The 25,212-nt window shown below is 33.8% G+C and overlaps 2 protein-coding genes, 1 non-coding gene and 1 pseudogene across 3 annotated transcripts; 2 read left to right on the forward strand and 2 right to left on the reverse strand.

The window, feature by feature from the left end:
- Nucleotides 1-1,874: 1,874 nt before the first annotated feature.
- On the reverse strand, nucleotides 1,875-3,341 carry LOC124914605 (calcium-binding protein CBP-like). Its single transcript, XM_047455193.1, has 4 exons — nucleotides 2,797-3,341; nucleotides 2,546-2,592; nucleotides 2,246-2,440; nucleotides 1,875-2,161 (listed from the first exon to the last, which is right to left on the reverse strand). Exons 1-4 carry the CDS (start codon nucleotides 3,290-3,292, stop codon nucleotides 2,057-2,059), a joined length of 843 nt encoding a protein of 280 aa, XP_047311149.1. The 5' UTR covers nucleotides 3,293-3,341; the 3' UTR covers nucleotides 1,875-2,056.
- Nucleotides 3,342-7,467: 4,126 nt separating this feature from the next.
- LOC124915450 lies at nucleotides 7,468-19,823 on the forward strand (annotated as a pseudogene).
- Nucleotides 15,826-15,915, reverse strand: LOC124916888. Its single transcript, XR_007096963.1, has one exon. It is a non-coding gene; the product is annotated as a small nucleolar RNA snoR109 (small nucleolar RNA).
- A 676-nt stretch (nucleotides 19,824-20,499) lies between the features above and the next one.
- On the forward strand, nucleotides 20,500-21,891 carry LOC124916232 (MADS-box transcription factor 23-like). Its single transcript, XM_047456962.1, has 8 exons — nucleotides 20,500-20,681; nucleotides 20,758-20,863; nucleotides 20,934-21,010; nucleotides 21,125-21,224; nucleotides 21,309-21,350; nucleotides 21,438-21,479; nucleotides 21,553-21,701; nucleotides 21,760-21,891. The coding sequence occupies exons 1-8, from the start codon at nucleotides 20,500-20,502 to the stop codon at nucleotides 21,800-21,802; spliced, it is 741 nt and encodes a 246-aa protein (XP_047312918.1). The 3' UTR covers nucleotides 21,803-21,891.
- Nucleotides 21,892-25,212: the final 3,321 nt, after the last annotated feature.

Here is a 25,212-nt window from a genome sequence, read left to right on the forward strand (position 1 = left end):
AAGAATAGTGTTAAAAAAATTATAATTAAAAATTTAGTTTATATTATTCAAATTAATGGATTGACTCGGTTTGCTCACAGTTCAATTAGGTCAAATAATTGTAAATTATTAATTGTCGTTTTAATGTAGACAAATCTTACTTATTAAGATTTGGAATTTGGCTACATTAATGTTTCTAACATGGAACTCCAAATCAGCAAATATTTTTTATTTTTCTTTATTTAATAATATGTTGTGATTTCGAGGCATTTGATTAGTTCTTACTTCTAATATTCCACTCCAATAGTTCAACTATTAAATTCTTATTCACACTCAATAAAATATAAATAAGTTCATACAATGTACAGTCCCCAATAATCAAAATATAATAAAACGACAAAAGAAATTGAAAGCGATGGAAATGCAATAATAATGCAGAATAATAATAACACTATAGCACCACCAATAATGCATATGTTTAATTTAATTGATTACCATTTTTTACATTTATTATATGCTTGATGAGCCGAATTAGGCCACGGGTTTCCCCCTTCCAAGAGCTAGCTACCCACAACACCTTAGAATTCTTTTTCTTTTTTTAATTTACTTATATGTTTTTTACTTTTTTTTATATATATTTTTAATGTTACAACATTATATATCTCAAAATTTTCTAAAAACACAATATTATATTAGAAGAAGATCTATTACATTTAATTAAGTTTGAAATATATCTTTATAATTTTGTTTTAAATTATTCCTTATATATTTTTTTTTGTTTAAAATTATTCATTATATATTTATTTTTACTTAAATTAATTTTTTTATACATTTAGTTTTGATTGAATTTACACCCTAAATATCTAAAATTATTTAAAATATTATAAAATCGTTAATTTGTATTGAAAACCGACACAAATTATTTGAATATGTGATATATTAATTTTTTATATTTTTTTAATTCCTATTACGGGCAAAACTTTCATATTCTTTTTTAGATGATTTTTTAAATCAATTCTTAAACGACGACGCATTTACTCTGTTTCATTTCCAGATAACGACGTCACAGACTAAAGTGGCGACGAGTTAGTTACTCATTTGTCTCCTCTATATTTATATACTATGTATTTGTATTGTGCCCTCAAAATCAACTATAAGCAATAAAGAATATTGACGTTGAATGAGAGGAAAATGTCTGATAGTCATGACTTCATGTAGTTAAAATATAAATAATATTATAAAATTTACGAAATATAAAATATGACATCGTAATACAAAGCTCATAATATACTTGAATCTTGAATCGACCGACTAGACCAGACTTATACGAAAATGGTGGTCATTCTCTTAGTGATATTCTCTTAGTGATAGTGAATTGTGAGTAAGAATGAATGTAATTTAACTTAAAACGAAATGAGTTTATTAGTCATAATTAAGTTCTAATCCAAATCTAATAAACACAACTTAGTTGAAATTTTAGGCGATAAATAATTTTAAATTAATTATCAAAAGGTTCAAATACTTGAAGTAAGATTATTAATTTTGCATTCCTTAAAAAGTAACTATTTTAAACAAAAATAAATAGAAAGACGCATTTAAAACTTAATTAAATGTATTGGACCCTAATACCCAAAATCAAAATATTTTTTCTCTAATACAATTATACCCAGGCCTATTAAGTTATAAATGGAAGACAAAATCCCATTTATTTGTTAAGATAAAAAATGTCAGTTTGATTCTTGTATCCTATCACATTCTTTAGAATATTTAACTTGTAAGTTATACGCAATATAAGAATATTCAACTAGCCTCAAAATAATGGATTCTTTGGAAAACCCAGATAGATGCCTTAGCCAACAATTAGCAATACTGGGTGGCAAATTGAATGCTCAAAATGGTGTTTTATCTCAACTTCATTAAGAAAACTAATAATACAACATATTGTAGTTATGAAACAATTCCACAGAATCAAAAAGAAAATACAACCAGTAAACCAAAAAAAAAACATACATAATGCAAATGCACCAAAGTTCAAAGTATTTTAACTGCTAATTCAAAGTTTCAAGGTTTCTTTCTTCTATGCAATGAGGAAGGGAAGAACAGTCAACATGAAGGCTTCATATGTGAAAGTAGCTGATCCTGAGTATGAAGTGTCCCTCTCCTTGAATTTCTCAGTCAATCCCTGTAATATAACATATTAATCAATCAATATGTTCAACAGATTATCAAGTTATCATCATATTCAACAAATCCAAAACAACAATACCTTAACAGTGAGGCAGCACTCGATGAAGTTATCATATTCAACAGCCTTGCTTTTCCCACCAGTCTTATCGAATTTTGAAACAAGCAAATCCAACACTGTTGGTGATACTGAGAATCCAAGGCTAAGTAGAGCATCTCTCAATTCTCTTGAGTCGATCTTCCCACTGCGATCAGCATCAAACCTCTCGAATATTGCCTAAACAAATCAATCATCACAAATGCAAACAAACAAACCAATCAATTAAATTACCCAAGAAAACCAATAATATGTGATTCTTGCTTGATACAACATAGTACATACCCTCCAATTCTGAAGGCTGTAGAACAATGATGTGAATTCCTTTGGCCCTGTTCAAAGAATCAACAAAATATTAGAACATCTATCCCAATTCCCACCCAAGGGTTTGTACACAAAAATATCAAGCCTTTACCCAACCCCAAATCAAACTAAAGAAATATATTAAAGGATGTAAATTTTCACTAAATTACTGTTTTTTTCACATAACCCTATTGATCATCTTCAAACAGAAGAAGAATTCACAAATAACTCACCAATCTTTCTGGTATTGGTATTAGTGAAATGATACATAAGAAGATGAACGGTGCGCAAGCTGAAGCTCTGATTATAAGAAGATAAAGCCCTCTGCAATTCATGATCGTCAATCAATCCACTTCCGTCCTGATCGGCGGCCTGAAAACACATGATTACGTTCGGATCCGTTCCTGGAGGGAAAGTGGACGGAACTAAGGAAGCGAAGGCGCTTCCGTATCCCTGCGGCTGAGGAGGATAGGTAGAAGATGGTGGTGGGGCGCCGTAGCCGTATGAATTGTCTTTTTGGGGCTTATTATAACCGGATTGGGGAGCGTAAGGTGCAGATGCTTGCTGATGAGCGCCATAAGAGGATTGAGGAGCGGCGCCATATTGAGCGTATGATTGTTGACCGCCGGAAGGAGGAGGATGACCGCCGTATGGAGATGAACCGTAAGGCTGAGCCGCCGGGGACTGTCCGTAACCGTAGCCCGGTTGATTGTGTGGGTATCCAGCCATTGTTGTTTTTTTAGAGAGAGAAATTAAATTGTTCAAATCCGTAGACAAATGACGACTGTCAACATTATTTCATCTATTATTATATATACAATGATGGATCAAACTTGGGGCTTCATCTTTACTTATATTACTAAAAAGCCATTCATTCATACTTTTACTTTTTTAATTAATATATATTAAAAAAATCATATTTTTAATACTTTGTTTGAAATCATTTTTAACATTATGTTTATTTAAAAATATTACATTTTTTTTAATTAACAAGAACTAGCACAGCACGACACACAATAAAATATATGTTTTATTTTCTTTATCATTTATCATATTACTTAATTTATTAATTAAATATTAAAATATTCTCTATGTAAAAAATAAATTTTATTTTTATTATTATATATTTTTTTTTATAAAAAATAATCTATTTCTTTAAAATTATCATCAATTATTAACTTTAAATAATAATCTGAATTCAAACTAGCTCTAAATGAATATTTCAAAAGAAAAAAAAGACATGATTACTCCACATTTTTAAATAATTACATTATCTACATTTCAACTGAATAAAATAATAAGATAATAATAATAAATACTATTTTTTTAATGCAAATGGAGCGGTGGCTTTTTCAACAAAATAGTTTTTGGTTCAATTTCTTTTTTTTTAATACTTGAATAATAAAAAATAAAAAAGTATTATATTTTGGTTTGTGATAAACATCCGCCAGCTGTACTCGAGAAGACGAGTCTGATAATGTAATCAAACAGATCGCGTTGAATTTGCGTACGCGTAGGGGGCGCACATATTTCCCACGTGCCCACCATCTGTCTCATCATGCTGACGTGTAATAAGTCATTTTATTTAGTCAAATTCCATGGATTTAAATATCATAATCAAAACTTTATTCACTTTTTCTTAAGTTTAATTTAAAAAATATATATATTATTAATACCTATAAGTTTTTTTACTTAAAAAAAAAAATCTACATCCTCAAAATCATTCGATTCATTAACATTTTTTAAATTTTACCCAAAACAATTATAAAAAAAAAAACTAAACTTAGGGCTGAAGACCATGGACTTGGATATGCACACAATATTATTAAATGTGAATGGGTACTACCTATTTGTTATAAATATTGACGAAAGATTAAATAATAAGTATCATAATACATAGAAGGGAGGAATGATATAAATAATGAAAGTCAAACATTTGAAGCATTTTTTTAATTTAGATGTTATTTTAAAAATAAGAGGAATATTAAGTGTTTCGTTCTTTATTTTATTATTATTAAATTGTTTATTATTTTAATTAAAAAATACATATTATAAACTGTTATTCTCTTTTTAACTTTTTTTTTAATTATTAAAAGATTTTAATTATATATATAATTAGATTAAAAAACATATTTAACTTTTTTAAATTCTTAAGATATTATATATTCAACAAATATATATATATATATATAAATATACTTAAATATAAATTTTTAGTTTTAAAAATATTTTAAAATTATATATATTAATATATTTTAAAATTATATATATATTTGTTATTGATATATAAAAAAAGAGAGATAAAAAATTAAATATAAAAATTATTAATTATTTTTTACTTTCACTCTTCGTTAATTTAATTAAAAAATAAATTCAGATTAAAATAAGGGAAGTTAATTATGTTGTTTTTGAATAAAAAAATTCACACATTAATTTATTAGGATTAGGTCAATAGATTATACAATATAATTAAAAAATAATAGAATTTCACACATCAATTTATTATGGTTAGGTGAACAGATTATACAATATAATTAAAAAATAAAACAAATTCAAAACCTTAGTAAATATAAAAGTGAATTATTTGTGATTCAATTACAAAGACAATATTTTATTCTTAGTATTTAAATTTAATAAAAATGAAACTGAAACAATTTTATAATTTTAATATGATTTAAATAGTTTTATTAATAAGAGAATTGATGGTTAAACAAAGAATTCTTGAATTTAATCCTATATATATTATTATCCTATACCCACAACCAAATAATATTGGATCAAACAAGTTATCATATTTTATTACAACTATCATAACAAATTCACAATCACAATCTTTAAAAAGAAATACTAAAAAAAAAAATTAATATAGTCTTAATTGGGCATAAGATTTCAAATTCACTAATTTAATTTTTACTAAAAATATCAATTAACTTGTTAAATTAAAAAAAACATATATAAATACTAGCATTTAGTCTGTGCATTTGCACGATTAATAATATAAAAAATCGTGAAAAAAAATTACGGATAATATTTTTAATTTATTTTTAACCGTTTTAAGTTTATGGGTGGGTCAACCCAAAATTCGACCCAAGTATCCATTTACTCAACATCATTATATATATATATATATTAGTTAGTTAAAAAGTTGAACTTATATTAATATTAAAATGTCCCACGTTTATCAAATTTGGTGTTGAATTTAAAATATAAAGTCTTTGTAGCCTAGTTGGTTAAAGAGTTGTACTTGTTTTTGTTAGGTTGCAAGTTCGAAACATACCTCTAGCATTTTTAATTTTATTTTTAACCGTTTTAGATTTAAAGGCGGGTCAACCCACAATCCGACCCAAGTATCCAAATTAACCACAAGTCTCGACCCGGCAATCCGGACACTTTAAAAATTAAGCATCATTATATATATATAGAGTTTAAAATATAAAGTCTTTGTAGCCTAGTTGGTTAAAGAGTTGTACTTGTTTTTGTTAAGTTGCAAGTTCGAAACATACCTCTAACATTTTTAATTTTATTTTTAACCGTTTTAGATTTAAAGGCGGGTCAACCCACAATCCGACCCAAGTATCCAAATTAACCACAACTCTCGACCCGGCAATCCGGACACTTTAAAAATTAAGCATCATTATATATATATAGATTAGTTAGTTAAAAAGTTGAACTTGTATTAATATTAAAACGTCCCGCGTTTATCAAATTTTGTGTTGAATTTAAAATATAAAGTCTTTGTAACCTAGTTGGTTAAAGAGTTATATTTGTTTTGTTAGGTTGCAAGTTCGAAACATACCTCTAACATTTTTAATTTTATTTTTAACCGTTTTAAATTTAAAGGCGGGTCAACCCATAATCCGACCCAAGTATCCAAATTAACCACAACTCTCGACCCGACAATCCAGACACTTTAAAAATTATGCATCATTATATTTATATAGATATGAGAATCTCCTTTCAAATTGTATAGCTATTACCATATAATCAAATAAATGCAATTCAACTGAAAATTGAAAAATAAAGACAGCAGTCAGTCACAGAAAAAAAAGAAACTGAAATCCATTTGCTGAATTTTGAAGGAGCATAATAAAATTCTATACGATCCGTGAAAATAATAAATCGCAAAATTTCAGATGAAGATTGAAAGAGTAGCTTTTGATGGAATAAATTTTTTTTTTTTTTTTGGTATGTTGCAGCTAAGATGGATCAATCCAATAGAATGTATCCAGGACGAACCTACGTAAAGTCTCGGGTAGTTCCAATTTTTTTTTTTTTTTTTACACTAAAAATATGACATTACTTTTAATTTCTTATAAAAAAATTAATATAATTCATTGTTTTTTTAATTTAATTATTAAAAAAATAATAAAATTTTACTTTTGTATACTTGTTTTTTCAAAAAATTTTATTATTATTTTAATCTCACCTTAAATTTTTTTCAAGTCTACCCCTTCCTGGTCCGTCCATGAATGTATCAGTTTTTACCAACACATTTAACCGGACAAGCATAACCTATAGCTTAATGGGTTTTAACTGAGAACATTAGAGACCGATAGTCGCTAGACTAGAAAAGAGAATTAACAATAAGTTTGATGTTTGTTTATATGTTTAAAAAAATTTAAATTAAAAAATAACATGAATATACGATTATTTTATTTTTATTTTGCATGTTACTTATTAGGACGCTAATATTTAATTATCTTTTTAAAAATAGATTAATTTACTAAATAACGCGAAGATGGGATTACTTTTGATCATACATAACTTTCAGGGGCCAATTACAATTTTATAAAGTTTAAGGATCTCTTTATAAACACGAGGTTCTTTCTCACCGTGTATTATATATAGCGTACGATATAACTCGAAGTCGGCGCATATTAGCACGCTATCACACTTTCTCTCCTTCCATAATCCATAGTTCGGTTTACTACTACTATCTATGTTCCTTCGTCGCTATATCCCTTTCCCTAATCCGCGCGGCAGCAGAACTCCCATTCGGTTTCCTCATCATCTTTCTCTTAGGTTTAGGCTATTTTCTTGTTGCATTTTTGCTGGATGCCCGCCTTAAGACTTCTTCTCGTTCTTCTATTATCGGAAGGAGATTATGGACTCCAAGAGGCGGTCGAAGAGCTCGTATTCGTTCCCAAATCTGTTCAATCTTGAGGTTTTTTCCTTTTCTCATTGTGTAATTGTGTTCCGCTTTCGTTGTTTCAAATAAGTTGATATGTCAAGTATTGATTTGTCATTGGCTTTTGGTTTGTATTGTAGCCTCTTATGAACTTTCAACTACCACAACGAGACGATGATTTGGAATACTACGGGAACAGAAGTCAGGATGAGAGCAGAGACAACTCAGGTAGTTCTTTTGCTAAATAGGTTTGAAATTATTTAAAAAGAAGTTTGAAGATACTAATAAATATGTGGAATAATGGTAAACAACACTAATGTAGTGGTATCTGATCAAATTCGTTCATCAAAGAAGAAGAGACGGATTGGACATGATAGTGAGGAGGATGTGAATGGTAGTTACAAAGAACATATTACAGAGGAGAATTATCGTGCTATGCTTGGTGAACACATCCTTAAGAGGAGACTCAATCATGCCTCAAGCCTTGCATCTGATCAAATTGGGATGTCAGCCTTGAGAACAAGTTCCAAAGCTCGGAATGGCCGGCACATTGAGCTTCCCGGTATTAAGCAATTGTCTGATTTTGTCAATGAAACTAGTCAACGTAGGCCGTCCAACTATGTAGGAGTTGATTTTACGATGAGGTATGGCTTTGACTGGTTATTGTTTTCCCTCAGAACCATTACGAATAGTATCTATTTCAAGCAGTTTTTACAGTTTTTTAGCTCTCTTTTTTCCCCCATCGGTTGTACGGACTAAGTTTCTGTATTCCTTTGTTTGATGCTAATGCTAGCTTGACATCCTTAATTCATTTCTTATTTTATCAGTAAGTAGTTTTCACAGTTTTTGATATTATCTTGCAGGAATTTTCTAGAACCTGCTTACTTGAATGTTAATGACGCCATCACTTATTTAATTTACCCAGCTTTTGATAGTATGGCAGCATCAAGCAACATGCCCAAAGTGACAGATATGCACATTGAAGAGGATTATTTGAAGAGCACCCTTGATCTGGGGTCCTTGGCTAAATTGATGGTAGATGAAATGAGTTATAAGTCTAGCAGGCATCATGGGATGGCAGATCCTAAACGACAATTTGAATCACTTTATTCGAGATTGAAAAACCAAGCTGCAAGTAATTCTGGTCAGGAATTCCAATTGAAAGTGACTGATAATGGATCAGATTCCTCCATTCCTGAGGGAGCAGCAGGAAGAATACGGAGGTTTATATTATCGGAAGGTGGGTTATTGCAGGTCTACTATGTTAAGGTGTTGGAGAAGGGAGACACATATGAGGTTGGTATTGTCATACATTATATTTGTGTTGATTTCAAATGATTTTCTTGTGCGATGTTGAATCATTTTGTTCATCTCTCCTAAATAGAAGAACCTTACTTTACAGATCATTGAACGCAGTCTACCATTGAAGCAAAAGTTGGGGAAAGATCCGTCTACAATTGAGAATGAAGAAATGGAGAAGACTGCAAGATGTTGGGTGAATATTGTGAGAAGAGACATACCGAAGCACCACAAGTTATTCACATCTTTCCACAGAAGGCAATTAGCTGATGCAAAAAAGTTCTCTGAAACCTGCCAACGAGAGGCATGTTTATTTGTGTTTCAGTAATTATATTTTATATAACCTGTATACTATGGTTATGTTTTGGCTAGTCTTTTACTTATCTCCTACCTGTAGATATGGAAACTTCTTTTGTATGTTCCTTTGCATTGTTTTGAGTAATTCTTTTTTTTGTCCCTAACCATATTATGTGAGCTCAGTAAATTCTCTACTTGTACAGGTGAAAATGAAGGTCAGTAGATCATTGAAAGTGATGAGGGGTGCTGGAATCAGAACCAGAAAATTGTCCAGAGACATGTTGGTGTTCTGGAAAAGAGTAGACAAAGAGATGGTACGGATCCTTCTGTCTGTTTAGCCAGTTAAAATGAGGTGTTAAGTAGTCTATATAACATCATGGTGCACATAGAATATCCTGTTCCAGATCTCTGAAATGGCTGCATAAATATTCTCAAAGTTCTCCCTTTTGTCCACCACATCCATAAAATGAAATAATCAATTAATATGTCACGCCACATGCAATTTCATTACATGTCCAGGCATATTCTCATGTCCCTGTGTTTTGATTATGTGAACATGCATCTGACTTGATTGCTAATTACTTTATGGCAAAGGGTAAGTATTTCTTTATGCACAGCAGACAGTATTCATCTGTCTTATTTTATGCAGTCATTTTGAAAGATTCTCGTAAATGTTTTGCACTACTCTGGTAAAAATATTGATTTTGACAGAAATCTGTAGACTACTATTTGAATGGCTATTAAATATGTTCTTTTAAGTTCTTTTATCCATTTCCAAAGTTTATCCAGAGTTGTTCTTCACTGTTTATATTCTGATGTCTGAAATATCTTTAATTAAGCACTTGGAAGAGGAATAGTTCATGGATATACTAAATGATTTATTTGTTGTTGGATTTCTTTTTGGAAAGAATCAGAAATGTAAAATACATCTTAAAGCTTTTTGCTTATTATAGCGTCGACACAAAGAATTCCTTTTCCAAGTGATCTCATGTCATTCTTATATCTAATATCATCGCAAGCTTATGCTATGCAATTCCTGATCACAGGCGGAAGTGAGAAAAAAAGAGGAAAAAGAAGCTGCAGAAGCTCTGAAGCGTGAACAGGAGCTCCGTGAGGCAAAAAGGCAGCAACAAAGACTGAATTTTCTTTTGTCACAGACGGAATTATACAGTCATTTTATGCAGAACAAGCCAACGGTTCAGCCTTCTGAAGCTTTGGCTAAGGTTGATGATAAATTGAATGAACAAGAAATGCTTTTAACTTCTTCAGAACCTACTACTGGAGAGGAAGACCCGGAGGAGGCTGAGCTTAAAATGGAAGCTCTAAGAGCTGCTCAAGATGCAGTCTCCAAGCAGAAAAAACTGACTAGTGTATTTGATAGTGAGTGTTTGAGACTGCGGCAAGCTGTTGCTGATCCAGACAACTGCCAGCAGGATATATCTATGGAGGGATCTAATAATATGGATCTGTTGCATCCGTAAGTGTTGCTTCCATAAGCAGATTATTTGAAGTGCTGGGATAATCAATCTTGTTAGACTCCGTCCCATTTTATAGTTATTTGATTTCTTGGTCAATTCATTCACTATTTTAACAACACAATCTCCACATTACTTCATTTACTTTTCATCTTTTTGATAAAAAGTTAGTCTCTTACATCAACCCCAATATTAACCTACATCAATTAATTTTCTCTCCTTACATTTTAAGAGTATTTAGGTCTCCAATAATTTCATACAATTCCTCCTTTACATACCCCAAAACCTTAAGGAGCCCAAAAAATGAGACGGAGGGAGAATCAAATCTTTGTTGGACTGTGAATTTACCATAGAAGTATCAACTTGTAAATATTTCATGTTATTCTGCTTTCAACTGATGTGACTTACAATGCTGACAGGTCAACCATGCCAGTGACTTCAACAGTGCAAACACCAGATCTGTTTAAAGGTACGCTGAAGGAATATCAGCTGAAAGGACTACAGTGGCTAGTAAATTGTTATGAGCAGGTGGAGATCGAGTTATTTCTTATCTGAAGATTCTACATAACAAATGTTTTTTCTTAATTTATTCCTGTTTCATTTCAAGGGTTTGAACGGCATTCTTGCTGATGAAATGGGTCTGGGAAAGACTATCCAAGCCATGGCTTTCTTAGCTCACTTGGCTGAAGTAAGTATTGTTTATTTGGCTAAACTAGGTTGGCCTTGTTTGGTTATATGGAGGCATCTGTTGTTTGTGTCACGCAGGAAAAGAATATATGGGGTCCTTTTCTGGTTGTTGCACCTGCTTCGGTATTGAACAATTGGTCCGATGAAATACGTCGTTTTTGCCCTGATCTGAGAACTCTTCCCTATTGGGGTGGACTACAGGAGAGGACTGTACTTAGGAAGAACATTAACCCGAAGCGTCTTTACCGAAGGTAAATACAACACTTCTGTAATTTATGTGTTATTGTGCTCTACCCAACTTAAAAAGTTACCACCAGTTAACAATATAAATATTATAGTTTCATTTGCTTGGTTATGATGACTCTTCCACCTGCTCAGCTTTATCAATGACTGCTAGAATCACGTAAGGTCCATGCTGAAGCTATAAAACTCAACAGTCAACCCGCAGACTTTGGTCGAGTTTGCGAGTTCACTCATGCTTGGCTACTCACCAGTACTTTGAACTTGTGAGTGGCTTAAACTTGAATTTAATTTGCAATTCAACAATTATAAAAATTTGTAAAAAGGTCCATTTTTCATTAATGTGGGGAAAAAGAAACGGGAGTTGCATTTGTGTTGCAGTTAAAACAATTCACTCATGTGTTTTCACGAGCTTTAACCCCAATTAATTTTTTGAACTCCCGTTTTTGGTCTCTTCAGACGAATAGGAAAACAATATAATTTTCCCTTTGGAAGTGGGTATGGTAAATTAACAAAAGCAGTCCTTGTAACTGTTACATACCAAGGAAGAAATTAAGGTAAGGGAGTGAAGGGAGATCAAAAAGAGTTCATTCTGTAGGGGTGCCATTACAAGTCTCACAACTCTTTTTGTATGCCTCGCACTTCACATCATGTACACCTTTGTTGTTTACTCATATTTACTATTTTGCTACTAGCTCTACTCCTATTTACTTCCTATGAGTAACTAATCTGGTAAAAGGTCAATGGTTGGACCAAGAAAACCTCCAGTCTCCATTCATTGCTTTCTTTGAGCATCACTATATGCTTGTAATAATAATTCACAAAACGGCTACTCAATTGGTTTGACTGCCTTTTGGGTCATGTAGTTTGGATTCTCAATAAAATATTCTTAGCAATTCCAGCCTCCCTTCTTAAATACTATGACAGCGATTTTTTTTTTTGAATTATGGAGAACTAGCATGACACCCCACTGCCATGGCCCTTCGCTTCCATTCAAAATAGCGATAGCGATTCCTTTTAACCATTTGATACTATTGTTTCCTGATTATCAGTTTTAAGATGAATGCACCTTGAGATTTGTTTGTACCGGACCATCATTTTAGAAATAGTCATCTACTGATAAATAAATAAATAATTCAACTGAGTTCTTTTCATTTCAGATCCAGTGAATGTTTCCTTTTTTATTATTAAAGGTAGTGACTTAGTTGTTCAGTTCTTGAATTATTAAGACGCTATTTGAACGCCCAACTTGGAGTTCTATATTATTACTCCCAATTGAATGGTACCTTTTGCTCTTGAATTAGCATACAATGCTGTTTATATATTCATCCCTTCAATTCTCTTTTCAGGGGGGCTGGGTTTCACATTCTCATTACTAGTTACCAGTTGTTAGTGTCTGACGAGAAGTACTTTCGGCGTGTGAAATGGCAATATATGGTATTGGATGAAGCACAAGCTATCAAAAGTGCAAACAGGTGCTGAATTTACATCTTGTTGTATTGTTATCCTGATCCCTGAAACAATAGCTATTGAACTAATGTTTTAGTTTCTTCTTCAAATTTTGATGTCAATTCTCTTTTTCTTGTAAAGTTTTTTATGTCGATACTTTAGTTAGCAATTCTTTTAAATTGAATTATTCTGATACAACTCCCTTTCAATGCCACAGGAATATTAGTTTCAATGGCTTGGTAAATAAATAACTTGGTCTAGTCTGTTCTTGAACCCACCATCCTCAATTTTTTAAACTTGTTCAGTAACCATTAGGGTTCTCATTTTGAATGTCACTATTTATTATGTTCAGCAACAAAACTTTTATTTTATCTTTCTTTGAACATAATTTGTTTCAACAGTATCTACCTTTTGCCCCCAAAACCATGTTTTTAATTGAATTGTCTGAAGTTAGTATTTATTGCCTTTACTAATCCTCTTTCTTCCATTTAACATTTATGATGCTACAGTATAAGATGGAAGACTCTTCTTAGTTTTCACTGTCGAAATCGCTTGCTTTTGACTGGCACACCAGTCCAGAATAACATGGCGGAGTTATGGGCCCTACTGCATTTCATCATGCCTACATTATTTGACAGCCATGAACAGTTCAATGAGTGGTTTTCAAAAGGGTATCTCTTATTCTTTCTTGGAAATCCTATTTAATCTTCAGGTAGATCATGTAAGAATCTTGTACATCTTATTTTTTCTGTTGTTTGATCAGAATAGAGAGCCATGCAGAGCACGGGGGTACTTTAAATGAGCACCAGCTTAACAGATTGGTAAGTCAGTTTAAAGTTGATATAATATCCTGATCTCATGTTAAGTGCTTGTTTAGACGCTAATTAAAGAAATTCATTTACTAGTTTATTTATTCTTGTACAAAAATATTTATTTCTTGACATGAAAAATCTTCGGAGTACTATACTTCACCTCAATTTCCTTCCGGCCATTCAAATCTTGTTCTGTAGTTTTATAACTTACTAACAAATAAGAGAGGGTTGCTAAATATTTTATATACTTTTGACAAGTTTAGGGATTCAAAAAGGGAAATCTAATCCAATTCATGTGGTTGCCCTGTTAACAATAAGAGTAACAAAAATGTTCCAGATGGAAGAAAAAGTAATGACCGCTAGATTTTCTGTTAAATTTGACCAGTTTTGGGACAATTTTACAAGTTTGATCTCTGTTTTGAGACATCTTATAGTAGAGAACATTACTTAGGCTTTAAAACAAATTTAGGGCCCAAATATGGCCTTTCATTGAAGAGTTAGATTTCTGATGTGTGGATGAGGGTAAATGTAGCTTGTGTCCAAAGTAGTAGAATTGTCTGATCTGAAATTTCTAAGTAGAATTCGTATTATCAATTATCTTGATATCTAAATTTGATATTTTGTTCCTTTGGAGTTACAAATAAGAAATTTCCAAATGCTGACCATTTATTGAAACATAATGGTTCTATATATTCCAACAAATAATAACTTGCCTCTAATCTATGACCTCAACTACTAAACCTTTTATTGCACACTCACTGTTTTAATATATCGATCCTTTTACACTAACCTAAGTGCTGCTATCACATAAAATCATCTTCCTGTGTAATTTGAAAACCCAATGTTAGATTATCTTTGTTGTTTCCATAAATCATAATTGTCTATTAGAAACTTTGGGTCATTTTTGTTTGAGCTCGGATGGTTATGAAGATTGATGCTCAATGATCATTTTGGCTGATTGGAATCTTGAAGGAACTGTTGTGCTAATCTCCCTTGGTCTTTCTATACTGACAGCATGCCATCTTAAAGCCTTTCATGCTTCGTCGAGTTAAAAAGGACGTGGTCTCTGAGTTAACTACCAAAAATGAAATCACTGTGCACTGCAAGTTGAGTTCTCGTCAGCAGGCTTTCTATCAAGCAATAAAGAACAAGATATCTCTTTCTGAGTTGTTTAACAGTAAACGTGGACATCTAAATGATGCAAAAATTATGAACCTAATGAATATTGTCATTCAACTGAGAAAGGTAACATTTTATAACGTTCCCTCATGTCTTGATATCTATAATTCGAAATGTATTATGCTTGATTATCTATGTTATGGTAGGTTTGTAATCATCCAGAGTTATTTGAAAGAAATGAAGGAACCACATACTTTCATTTTGGTGAAGTTGCAAATTCCCTTTTGCCCCCTCCATTTGGTGAATTGGAGGACATCTACTACTCTGGTGGCCGAAATCTTATTTCATACAAGGTATTTCTGTTTCTGTAAACTACAATTTTCCAGTTACTTTCTTTATCTCATACAAGGTATTTCTGTTTTTGTGAACTACAATTTTCCAGTTACTTTCCTCACTATTTTCTTTGGATATGTTATTTTCTGGTTGAATGACAAGTTGTCTTTCTCTTTTTATTGTTTACATTTACAGTTCTTGTGATCCTATTATGAAATATGGAAAAGATAATTCTACAGGATATAACTATCAATGACCAAACCTACCCTGTGGGTAGCTCAAATGAAAAAGTCTTAAGTTTGATTCTCACTAAGAACGTTTTAGTCCTGATTTAAGTGGGGGTCATGGTTGTGGGTTGTCGTGCTAGCTTCCTCCATGAGGAATTGCAAAAAATAAAATAAAACTTTTTTGTTGAAAAATTAAAATTGTGAGAAGCTCGGTAAGCAGATTAGTAGACGACAAAACAACCACCGAACAGTAAGACCTCTCAGTTATTGTTTCTTGTAACTTCCATTTATATGTTCTGTTGCTCTTACTATGTTACTGAGTTATGTTTATCCTTTCTAGCTTAATTTGAGCTGAATCCAAATTATTAAGTGATTTTAAATAACAATGATCAAATTAACTAAATTTGAATAAGTACATATTTTTTTAGATTGAGTGATAATTTGTATTCTCTAACACTGTTAAGTGACAAGCCTAACTATCAAACACATGCTCTTCAAATTGAATAATCTTAATATATAACTGACTTGCATATCCATTGATGAACTACCAGATACCCAAACTTGTATACAAAGAAGTCATCCAAGGTTCCCAATCGCACTCCTCTGAAATAGGAGATGGTACTAATAGAGGATCGTTTCAGAAGCTTTTCAACATTTTTTCCCCAGAAAATGTCTATCATTCTATGTTTCCATGGTGTTCAACCTTTGATGGATGGTTTGCTGAAAGTGGAACATTTGGATTTGCTCGTTTGTTAGATTTGTCACCTGCAGAAGTGGCATTTCTGGCAACTGGTTCATTCACGGAGAGGCTATTGTTTTCAATTGCGAGAGGAGATAGATCTTTTCTAGATGGCATAGTCAATTTTCTTGTGGAAGATGACTATGATGCTGCTCATGACATCCAACTTGAGAGAGAGAAAGTGAGAGTAGTCTCAAGGATGATGTTGATTCCATCAAGATCCCAAACTAATTTCCTTAGGCGGAGATTTGCAACAGGGCAAGGTGAACCTCCCTTTGAGGCTTTAGTCATGTCGGATCAGGATAGGATTCAAGCTAATGTCAGACTACTGAATTCGGTGTACAGTTTCATTCCAAAAGCCAGAGCACCTCCTGTGAGTTTTTTTTATAATTGACACTCTTTTAAATTTAGGTGTTCTAGAGGTTGTTGGTCTCATTATATCAAGTTTCGTCGCAAGATTTAAAATGATCTCTTTGCTTATAATATAGATATAGATGATAATGATCTAGGAGCTCTTATACTGATAACTTGAATAATTATTTCTCTGTTATTACCAGATTGATGCCAACTGCTCTGACAGAAACTTTTCCTATCATATGATTGAAGAACTACAGAACCCTTGGACTAAGAGACTTTTCACTGGGTTTGCCCGAACATCAGAATTTAATGGTCCCAGAAAACCAAATGGTCCTCACCATCTCATTGAAGAAATAGACTCTGCAGTAGTAGTTTCACAGCCTGCCCTTCACCTGACCTATAATGTCTTTGGTACAAGTCCACCTATTAGAAGCTTTGATCCAGCAAGGATGCTTATTGTATGACTTTATTATTCAATAATTTCTTTGAGGATTGATTGTTTGTATTTTGAAAACTAGAATCTGAAATTCCTTTTGTTTCTCCTAGGATTCTGGAAAGCTTCAAACATTGGATATATTGTTGAAACGCTTGAGAGCAGAAAATCACCGAGTTCTTCTATTTGCACAGATGACAAAAATGTTGAATATTATAGAGGTAAAATAATTCTCCCTACTGCCTCCTCCCATATTTGACAATTTGTCTTGTGCTTAGTGCTTCATAATAGAGATATAATTCATTTTGGAGATGTGTGCTATAAATTATAATAATAAATAAATAAATAATGCGCAACTTCTGGAGTCTATACTACTACTATATATATATATTTTAATTTAGAAAGTTAGCATGATCCCCACATTCATAAACTCCACTTCAACATAAGGCGTTCTAAATGGGAATCGAACTCGTGATTTTTGGTCTCTTGGACATTGATTCTTACTACTTGAGCTACCCTAGTAGGGGTGGATGATCTATGTAGGGGTTTATTGGGCTTAAGCCCAGCCAAAGAAAGGAATTTTTTTTTATTACCTACTAAACCTTTGTATCCAAAACTTTTAAACTTATAATAGTCTAGTGGTTTTTAAGATAAACAATGTATATTATGTCCTGGGTTCGATTCTCCTAAATTGCATTTTTTTTCTTACATGTTCAAGCCCTTACCTCTCACTCCATTGACCATAATCATCTCTCCAACAGAAACAAATAGACACAAATTCCAGCTGAGCCATTGGTTTCTTCCAAATGTACAAGCTTTTCAGTTTTTCAAAAAGAGTTATCTCATCTAATAGTGGATTTTTTTTTTTGTTTTGTTTCCCTGACTTCAAAATGTGTCTTCTGATTCAATTATTTACATTGTAAATTTATATGTTGAATTTAGTCTTATTTGATTGTTCTCTTACTTGAGCACTTTTCCATTGGGCAGGACTACATGAATTACCGGAAATATAAATATTTGAGACTTGACGGATCATCCACTATAATGGACCGTCGAGACATGGTCAGAGACTTCCAAGATAGGTGCGTGTCTATTCAAATGTCGGAATAATCAGCATCTAGTAGCTGTTAAGAAATCTGATTGGGCAAAATGTAATTGTACTTACAGGAATGATATCTTCGTCTTCTTGCTGAGTACTAGAGCTGGTGGTCTGGGTATCAATTTGACAGCTGCTGATACAGTCATTTTCTATGAAAGTGACTGGAACCCAACTCTTGATTTGCAGGCTATGGATAGAGCCCATCGTCTGGGTCAGACTAAAGATGTCAGTTATTTTCCTCTCTGATTTATGGTTTTCTCAGCAACTTTATGTTGGTTCTTATAATTATTTATTTTCGTTCTAGGTTACTGTGTATCGTTTGATATGCAAGGAGACTGTAGAAGAGAAGATTTTGCAAAGGGCAAGCCAAAAGAACACCGTACAGCAGCTTGTAATGACAGGAGGTCATGTTCAAGGGGAGCTGCTGGCTCCAGAGGATGTGGTTTCCTTGCTCATTGATGATCCCCAATTGGAGCAGAAATTAAAAGAGATCCCACTACAGGTTTTATGATTTTTTTTTCATTGACCAATATATGCTATTAAACATAATGTGTTCATCCACTCCTCATATGTATTGGCTTCTTGTTCCCTTCATCAGGCTAGGGATAGACAAATGAGAAATAGTGGAACAAAGGGCATTCTCATGAATGCTGATGACGATGATTCCCTGGAAGATCTTACAAATGGAGCACATATGATGAACGGTTCCGACCCACAATCCTTCGAACCTGAGAAAACCAAGACCAGTAAAAAGGTGTGTAAGCATTTCTCTAGCTTCCTTTTCCTTACTTGAGCTAACTTACTGTTCTCTATGGCTAGACTTTGAACAGCTGGATGCTAAAGAAACTTACCTCTACACTTCTTTTGTACCAGTTGAAAGAAGATCTTTCTTTTTTATGACTCATTGATCAAATATTAAAGCTGAATTTATAGCTGAGTCTATGGAAACTAGTATTTTGTCATTCACAATAAATTCGACAAAGTTAAAACTGATGGTGATTCTTTTTTGTTTGGCATAAGAGTTGTTATTGATGATGATCAGATTATTTGGTAAAAATCATTTTCTACATCATGATCTAAATTATACTGTATTATGCAGAGAAAAGCCTCAGGTAAAAAGCAGAGACCATCAAAGGTTCCAAAACATGACGACGATGATGACGTGAGAGCAGGCATAGGATCTCAGCAGGAGGCTGCTGCTGATTCCAGCCAACCCCGAAAAGCAAAAAAGTCAAAGAGGGCAACAAAGAGTGTTAATGAAACTATTGAACCTGCCTTTACTGGTAATTCCATTTAAGGTTCTCAGATAGTTGAAGATGCCTGCTAATCTGTAATTGCTTTAGTTCCCTAAGAACTTAAAAGAAGAGGAAAGTTGGTAGATAGATTATTAATAGCTTTTCAATTGTGTTTTTCTTGTACAAATAAATATATAACCACACAATTTTCTTTAAATACAGTAAATCGCTAAAATCGTTAACCGCTGTATTTCATGCAAATAAATGTAGTTGCCATCAACTTCATATATATTTTTATTCAAATTTTTGGAGTCATTAGGTTTATCAATGAGCTAATTGTGTAATCATATTGTTTTTAACTTTAACATATTTGGAATTTGAACAGTGGTTCCAATTTATACGAGGTAACACTTTTTAGGTTTAAGATATTGGATTTAGATGAAATAACAATTAAAATAATAATGTTTGATGATATTGATGAATTGGGAAAGTAAGTAATTAAGAGGAAGTTTATTAAAAATGATAAATATAGAAAGGCCAACTATTAATTACCAAAATAACAGAAATGAATCCCAAATCTCCACTCAGATAATATAATAATATATTTGGATGCTTATAATCCCCCATTTATTTACTTATTTAAGTTCTTCATTTCCAATAAATGGAACAAATTGAACCTTAAAGATTGAAATCCCAACAAAGTAACGAAGACAATAGGCATGTAAAATAAAACCTTTCGGTTATAGAATATAAGAGTTTCCATATTAAAAAAAACGAAAAAAGAAAGTATTACCATAAATAGGGTGAAGCCTCTTATAGTAAGCCAACTGTTGGCTTTCTGTAATACCTTCCTAATTTAGCAACGGTTGCCATCTTTAGTCCAAATGAAATCAAACCAAACCTAGAAAGCTGAATATTCATGCCACTACTTTGGCCTATTATAATATATACAGATCATCTTTAAACAACTAGTAGTAGTAGTAATAGTAATAGTAAGTAATTTAATTATGGGGAGAGGAAAGATTGAGATAAAGAGGATTGAGAATGTGAATAGCAGGCAAGTTACTTTCTCGAAACGAAGATCGGGACTTCTAAAGAAGGCGAAAGAGTTGTCCATACTTTGCGATGCTGAAATCGGGGTTATTATTTTCAACACCACTGGAAAACTCTATGAATTCGCTAGTTCTTGGTATTAATATCTCTTTTAATTCATACTTAGTGTTATAATTTGTGTATTAATTAATATTACATGAATAATGATGAAGCATGGAGCAAATCCTAGCCAGATATAACAGGCGTCCACTTCCTCATGATCATGATACTTCAAGATTGGTTTCAGTTGCAAATATTGCTGTTCATGATCATCATCAGGTAATTAATTATTAATGAAATGTTTTGTAACAAATATCAATTTTTTTTTCTGATATATATGAATTATTAGATAGAAGCAGCACATGACTATGAGGCAGAAGTGGATGCTCTAAGAGCTGATGTTGCAAGGTTGCGAAGGATTAACAAGTCAGTAATAAGTTTTGTTTAAGAGAACAAATGTTCGAATCCCGTTAAGGGTAGATTAGGAAATTAAAAAGACTTATCTACCCTAATTCTTCATCTCTGTAAATTAATTTTCAGAAGAATGATGGGGAAAGAATTGGATGGCATGACCTTTAAGGAACTGCAAAGCTTAGAACATCAACTTAACAATGGCATTTTGTCTGTTAAGGAGAGGAAGGTATATATACTGATATATGTATATTCATTTCATTTCTTTTAAAAGAATGATATTTTTTCAATCTTTATTTATTCTTGGTTGAAGGAACAAATGTTGATGGAGCAGCTTGAAAGATCTAGATTACAGGTGATTAACAAATTAGATTAATAATTTGTCTCCAATTCCACATCTAGTTAGTTAATTATTAATAATATTGTTCATGGATGATCCCAGGAGCAGAAGGCAATGTTAGAGAATCAAACTCTACGCGAACAGGTTATTACAATTCGATCGAATCCAGTAGCCTTGTTTACAATTATATTTGAAATTATGGACAATTGTTGTGTAGATTAAAGAGCTTCAGCAGGATAGGAAGAGATCATCATGTGCATTGATGATGAGTAGCAGCCCAAAAACTCCTCCATCAATGGTCATATGCAGTTCGAGCCATAATTCTGATCACAAAGGAGGAGATTCCGACACTTTATTGCGCCTCGGGTACGAAATCACATACATTTTTAATTACATATTCTCATTTTAACACTCTTTTCTTTAGTGGTGTGTGCAGTATGGCGTCTTATGATCAGAATAATATGTAACGTTTATAATGACAAATCACAACTATTATATTACAGATCCATGTCATTTCTTCATGGCTAGCTAGTTAGATCGATTATTAATTTTAAGCTATATATATATCAATCCTTTTATTATGTATTAATTCTTATCTTTCAGCTTTTACACCTCTTTTCTTCATATCAGTTCTCAAAATATAGAGGGTTTGGGTGAATATGTTTCTTGATTGTTGGTTTGATGTGTTTAAGATGAAATGAGTTTAGAATAAAACCTTAATTTCTAGCTATATATGGATTTTTAGGTAACATTAAAATGCGAAAATAATAATAGAAACAACAAAACAAATTATTGGTTTGGTTTACAATAACATATACCGACGCTTATATTCGTCGCTGAATGTACCGACGCTAATCTTGTATCTAAAAAATTTAGCGACGTGAAAAATACCGACGCAAACAATAGACCCGGAAATTTGGTTTTCGGCCTATTCATTTTTACTCTGGTTAGTGATATTAAAAAATAAGGACCAGATTAATTAAGATTCATATCAAGAATTAGAACAATGAAAATGTAAATAAACAATATTAAAAAAAAAAAAGGGTTTCACTTTTTCAATATCAAATAAAGTAGTGTGGTATGAAAAGGTAGAAAGATGCTCTTGTGGGAGACACCTATAAGATAATTATGGACGGTGAAGAAAGAGTCAGAATAATTTTTTAAAGAAATAATAAATTTATTTTATAAATATTAAACACATGTATGTTTAGAAAAATATCTTTTATGTTGGCATACTTATTTTTTATTTTTTTTATTTTTTTTTGTTAATCTTAAAAGAAAATCATTTTCTAGAATAAATTGACCATCTAAAGAAAAGTAAACAAATATATGTTTGATTATTATTTCATGACTTAAAACTTTTTATTTTATTTATTTTATAAGTACTTACTCGTCCAAAAATTTAAATTTGAATTTGAACAATGATTTGTATGATAAGGTGATAGTGGTAGGTGTCACAAAGGCAATTATGCAGCGGAATTTTTCTAACTTTCTGCCCTTGTGCGGCCTGTTTTGCGCACCAAAACAGTCAGCCCAACTCCAACACCGAGGTTAGTTTTTCGCACAGAAACTAACCAGCAAGTTCACAACACAATCAAGAAGTATGCAGAAACTTAAAGACACAAAATTTACGGGCAAACGCCCAACTTTGAAATATATTCACTCACAAATATGATTACAAAGATGGCTATAAATCTCAAGGCTGCACACAAAAAGACGCTCACTAGTTGTGGGTAATTCTCTCTACCAAAACTTAACTATTTCGTCTTGTGCAGCTCATGATACATTTATAGCCCTTAAGAATAACATAAAGAAACTTGGAGACGGAGAAAGCCCTTGGCTAGGTCTTGGCTGACAAAGTCATCCAAGACTTGGCCTTCCGAGATTTTAGGTTCTTGACCGGGCCCTCCCGAAATGCTCGGTCGTGGCTGAGACTAATTCCTTCTTTGACCTGGCGCGGCGCTTCTCTTCGGTCGCCCAGTGGGTCGGGGCGAGTACCGGTTCAAACCCGGCCCACGGTCCGACCCATGGTCGAGGCCTGACCCATGCACAATGATCCGGCCCCCTGTCTGGAATGTTCGGTCCTCAGTCATCGGTCCTCGGTCTGATGCTTACGCTTAGTCAGCTTTCCCCCTCGGTCAGATGCTTCCGCAAGGCTAACCTTTTCTCGGTCTGATGCTTCCTTCTCCACACTTTTCCCACCTTCTGCGCGCACACTCAATGCGCCGGCTGTTGTTACTCTTTCGGCCCTAGGTCGCACGCACACGACCCCCTTCGGCCCGGTCTCGACACTCCTCATCGTGCCGAGACAAACCCGCATGCTAGTATCCATCTCTCGGTCCTTGTCTTTTAAAACTCGCTCCCCGACAGAATCTTTCGACACTTCGCATTTCGCCACCCCGGTGCCCATGCCGCACACCCGCGACATTCTTTTTAGGCACCACTCGGTCCTGGCCTTCCGCAATCAAGCCAAGACCGAGGCCAGCAAGTTACGCTTGTAACACACCACCCCCACCAGACGAAGCCAACGTCCTCGTTGGGGCCTGCACTAACCCTGCCTTGCTCAAACACACAAAAATAATTTTCTCGGTCTTGCTAGCCGAACGCACCTTCAGCTTTCTCATCAGGACCGTGTACTTGTATAATCGGTCCCCTCCTAGGACCGAGGTCTTCCTGCTCGCCTTCAGGAATTTCCCCGCACCCAAGTATCTGGAAAAACACTCCTCGGTCCCCTCTGCTGGAAATACCTTTAGCACCCCCTTTGAGACCGTATACTTGGCTGCTCTACCCACACACGGAGTAGAGATCTTCCCACTTGCACTTGGGAATTCGAGAACGAAGCCCTTTGAGAGATACCTGCCCATTCTCCCCGGAATATGTGATGGTCGCTGCAGCAGACCCACTTCCATCTTCTTCTCGGTCTTGCCCAGTTTGCATACTGAACAAGCCATCGCCTTCACCCGCGGCTGATGTCTAGGGCCCTTCTTGGTTACCTTTTTCGCAAATTTAGAAAATCTGGACCCCGCAAGCGTCGGGACCTTAGAACAGGCCGACCCTTGACCCTTTCTGGCTTTCTTCTCCAACCCAGTCGACGCTTCTGCCTCCTCTTCTCCAACACAACTTTCAACTAGCTGCATGGCTGCAAGGCATCCCGACTTACTTTTTTTTAGAGATTCATAAGTTCCTTTTATAAATGAGGGGTTCTTGGGATCACCAATGAACATTCCTCCCAAATGAGGCATCACCACCACCATCGCTTGGATCAAAAACTCAAGTCCTAAAATGACTTCATAATCATCTAAAGGGACAGCCATAAACTCGACCTGCCCCTGCCAACTTCCCACCTGGAGATCAGCTTTGGCCATGCCTTTATTTGGCGTGGCTTCAGAATTCACGGCCTTCAGTCGGCCCTTGTGTGGGGACATCACCAATCCCAGCTTCTGAATTACTCGGTCTGCAACAAAGTTATGTGTGGCCCCTGAATCAACCAGCGCCATTACCTCCCTTCCATTGATACAAACTTTCACAAACATCAGTCCCATCCCTGGAACAGATTTCTCCGCATGCAAGGCACTCAATAGTTGAATCGGATTTACCCTGGCTGGAACTTCTTCACTAAGTTCCTCATCTTCCTCGGCCAAGAGTGCTGCTACTCTTGCACGCTTTGGACAGTCCTTCATACGGTGGTCGCCATCACAAAGGAAGCACCCCTGGTTGGCCCTGTCCTTGAAAACAAAACTTCCTTTCGTCTCTTTCTTGCTGTAGGATCCCTCAGACTTGGCTGCCTCTTTTTCAAAAGATTTGGCCTTTCCCTTGTCTCTTTGCATGTGCTTCTTGGCATCAGGGTTCGCACCCCCGATTGCTTTAAAGTCCACTA

Source organism: Impatiens glandulifera, chromosome 9 (genome assembly GCF_907164915.1).
Source record: "Impatiens glandulifera chromosome 9, dImpGla2.1, whole genome shotgun sequence".
In the NCBI taxonomy this organism is placed as follows: domain Eukaryota; kingdom Viridiplantae; phylum Streptophyta; class Magnoliopsida; order Ericales; family Balsaminaceae; genus Impatiens; species Impatiens glandulifera.

Coding starts and splice junctions, on each gene's coding strand:
- LOC124914605 (XM_047455193.1), bottom strand. CDS start 3,292: ATGGCTGGATACCCACACAATCAACCGGGCTACGGTTACGGACAGTCC. Junction 2,441..2,545: donor ACAGCCTTCAGAATTGGAGG/GTATGTACTATG, acceptor TGATTTGTTTAG/GCAATATTCGAGAGGTTTGA. Junction 2,162..2,245: donor AGTGCTGCCTCACTGTTAAG/GTATTGTTGTTT, acceptor GTTATATTACAG/GGATTGACTGAGAAATTCAA.
- LOC124916232 (XM_047456962.1), top strand. CDS start 20,500: ATGGGGAGAGGAAAGATTGAGATAAAGAGGATTGAGAATGTGAATAGC. Junction 21,011..21,124: donor AGGTTGCGAAGGATTAACAA/GTCAGTAATAAG, acceptor ATTAATTTTCAG/AAGAATGATGGGGAAAGAAT. Junction 21,225..21,308: donor TGTCTGTTAAGGAGAGGAAG/GTATATATACTG, acceptor TCTTGGTTGAAG/GAACAAATGTTGATGGAGCA.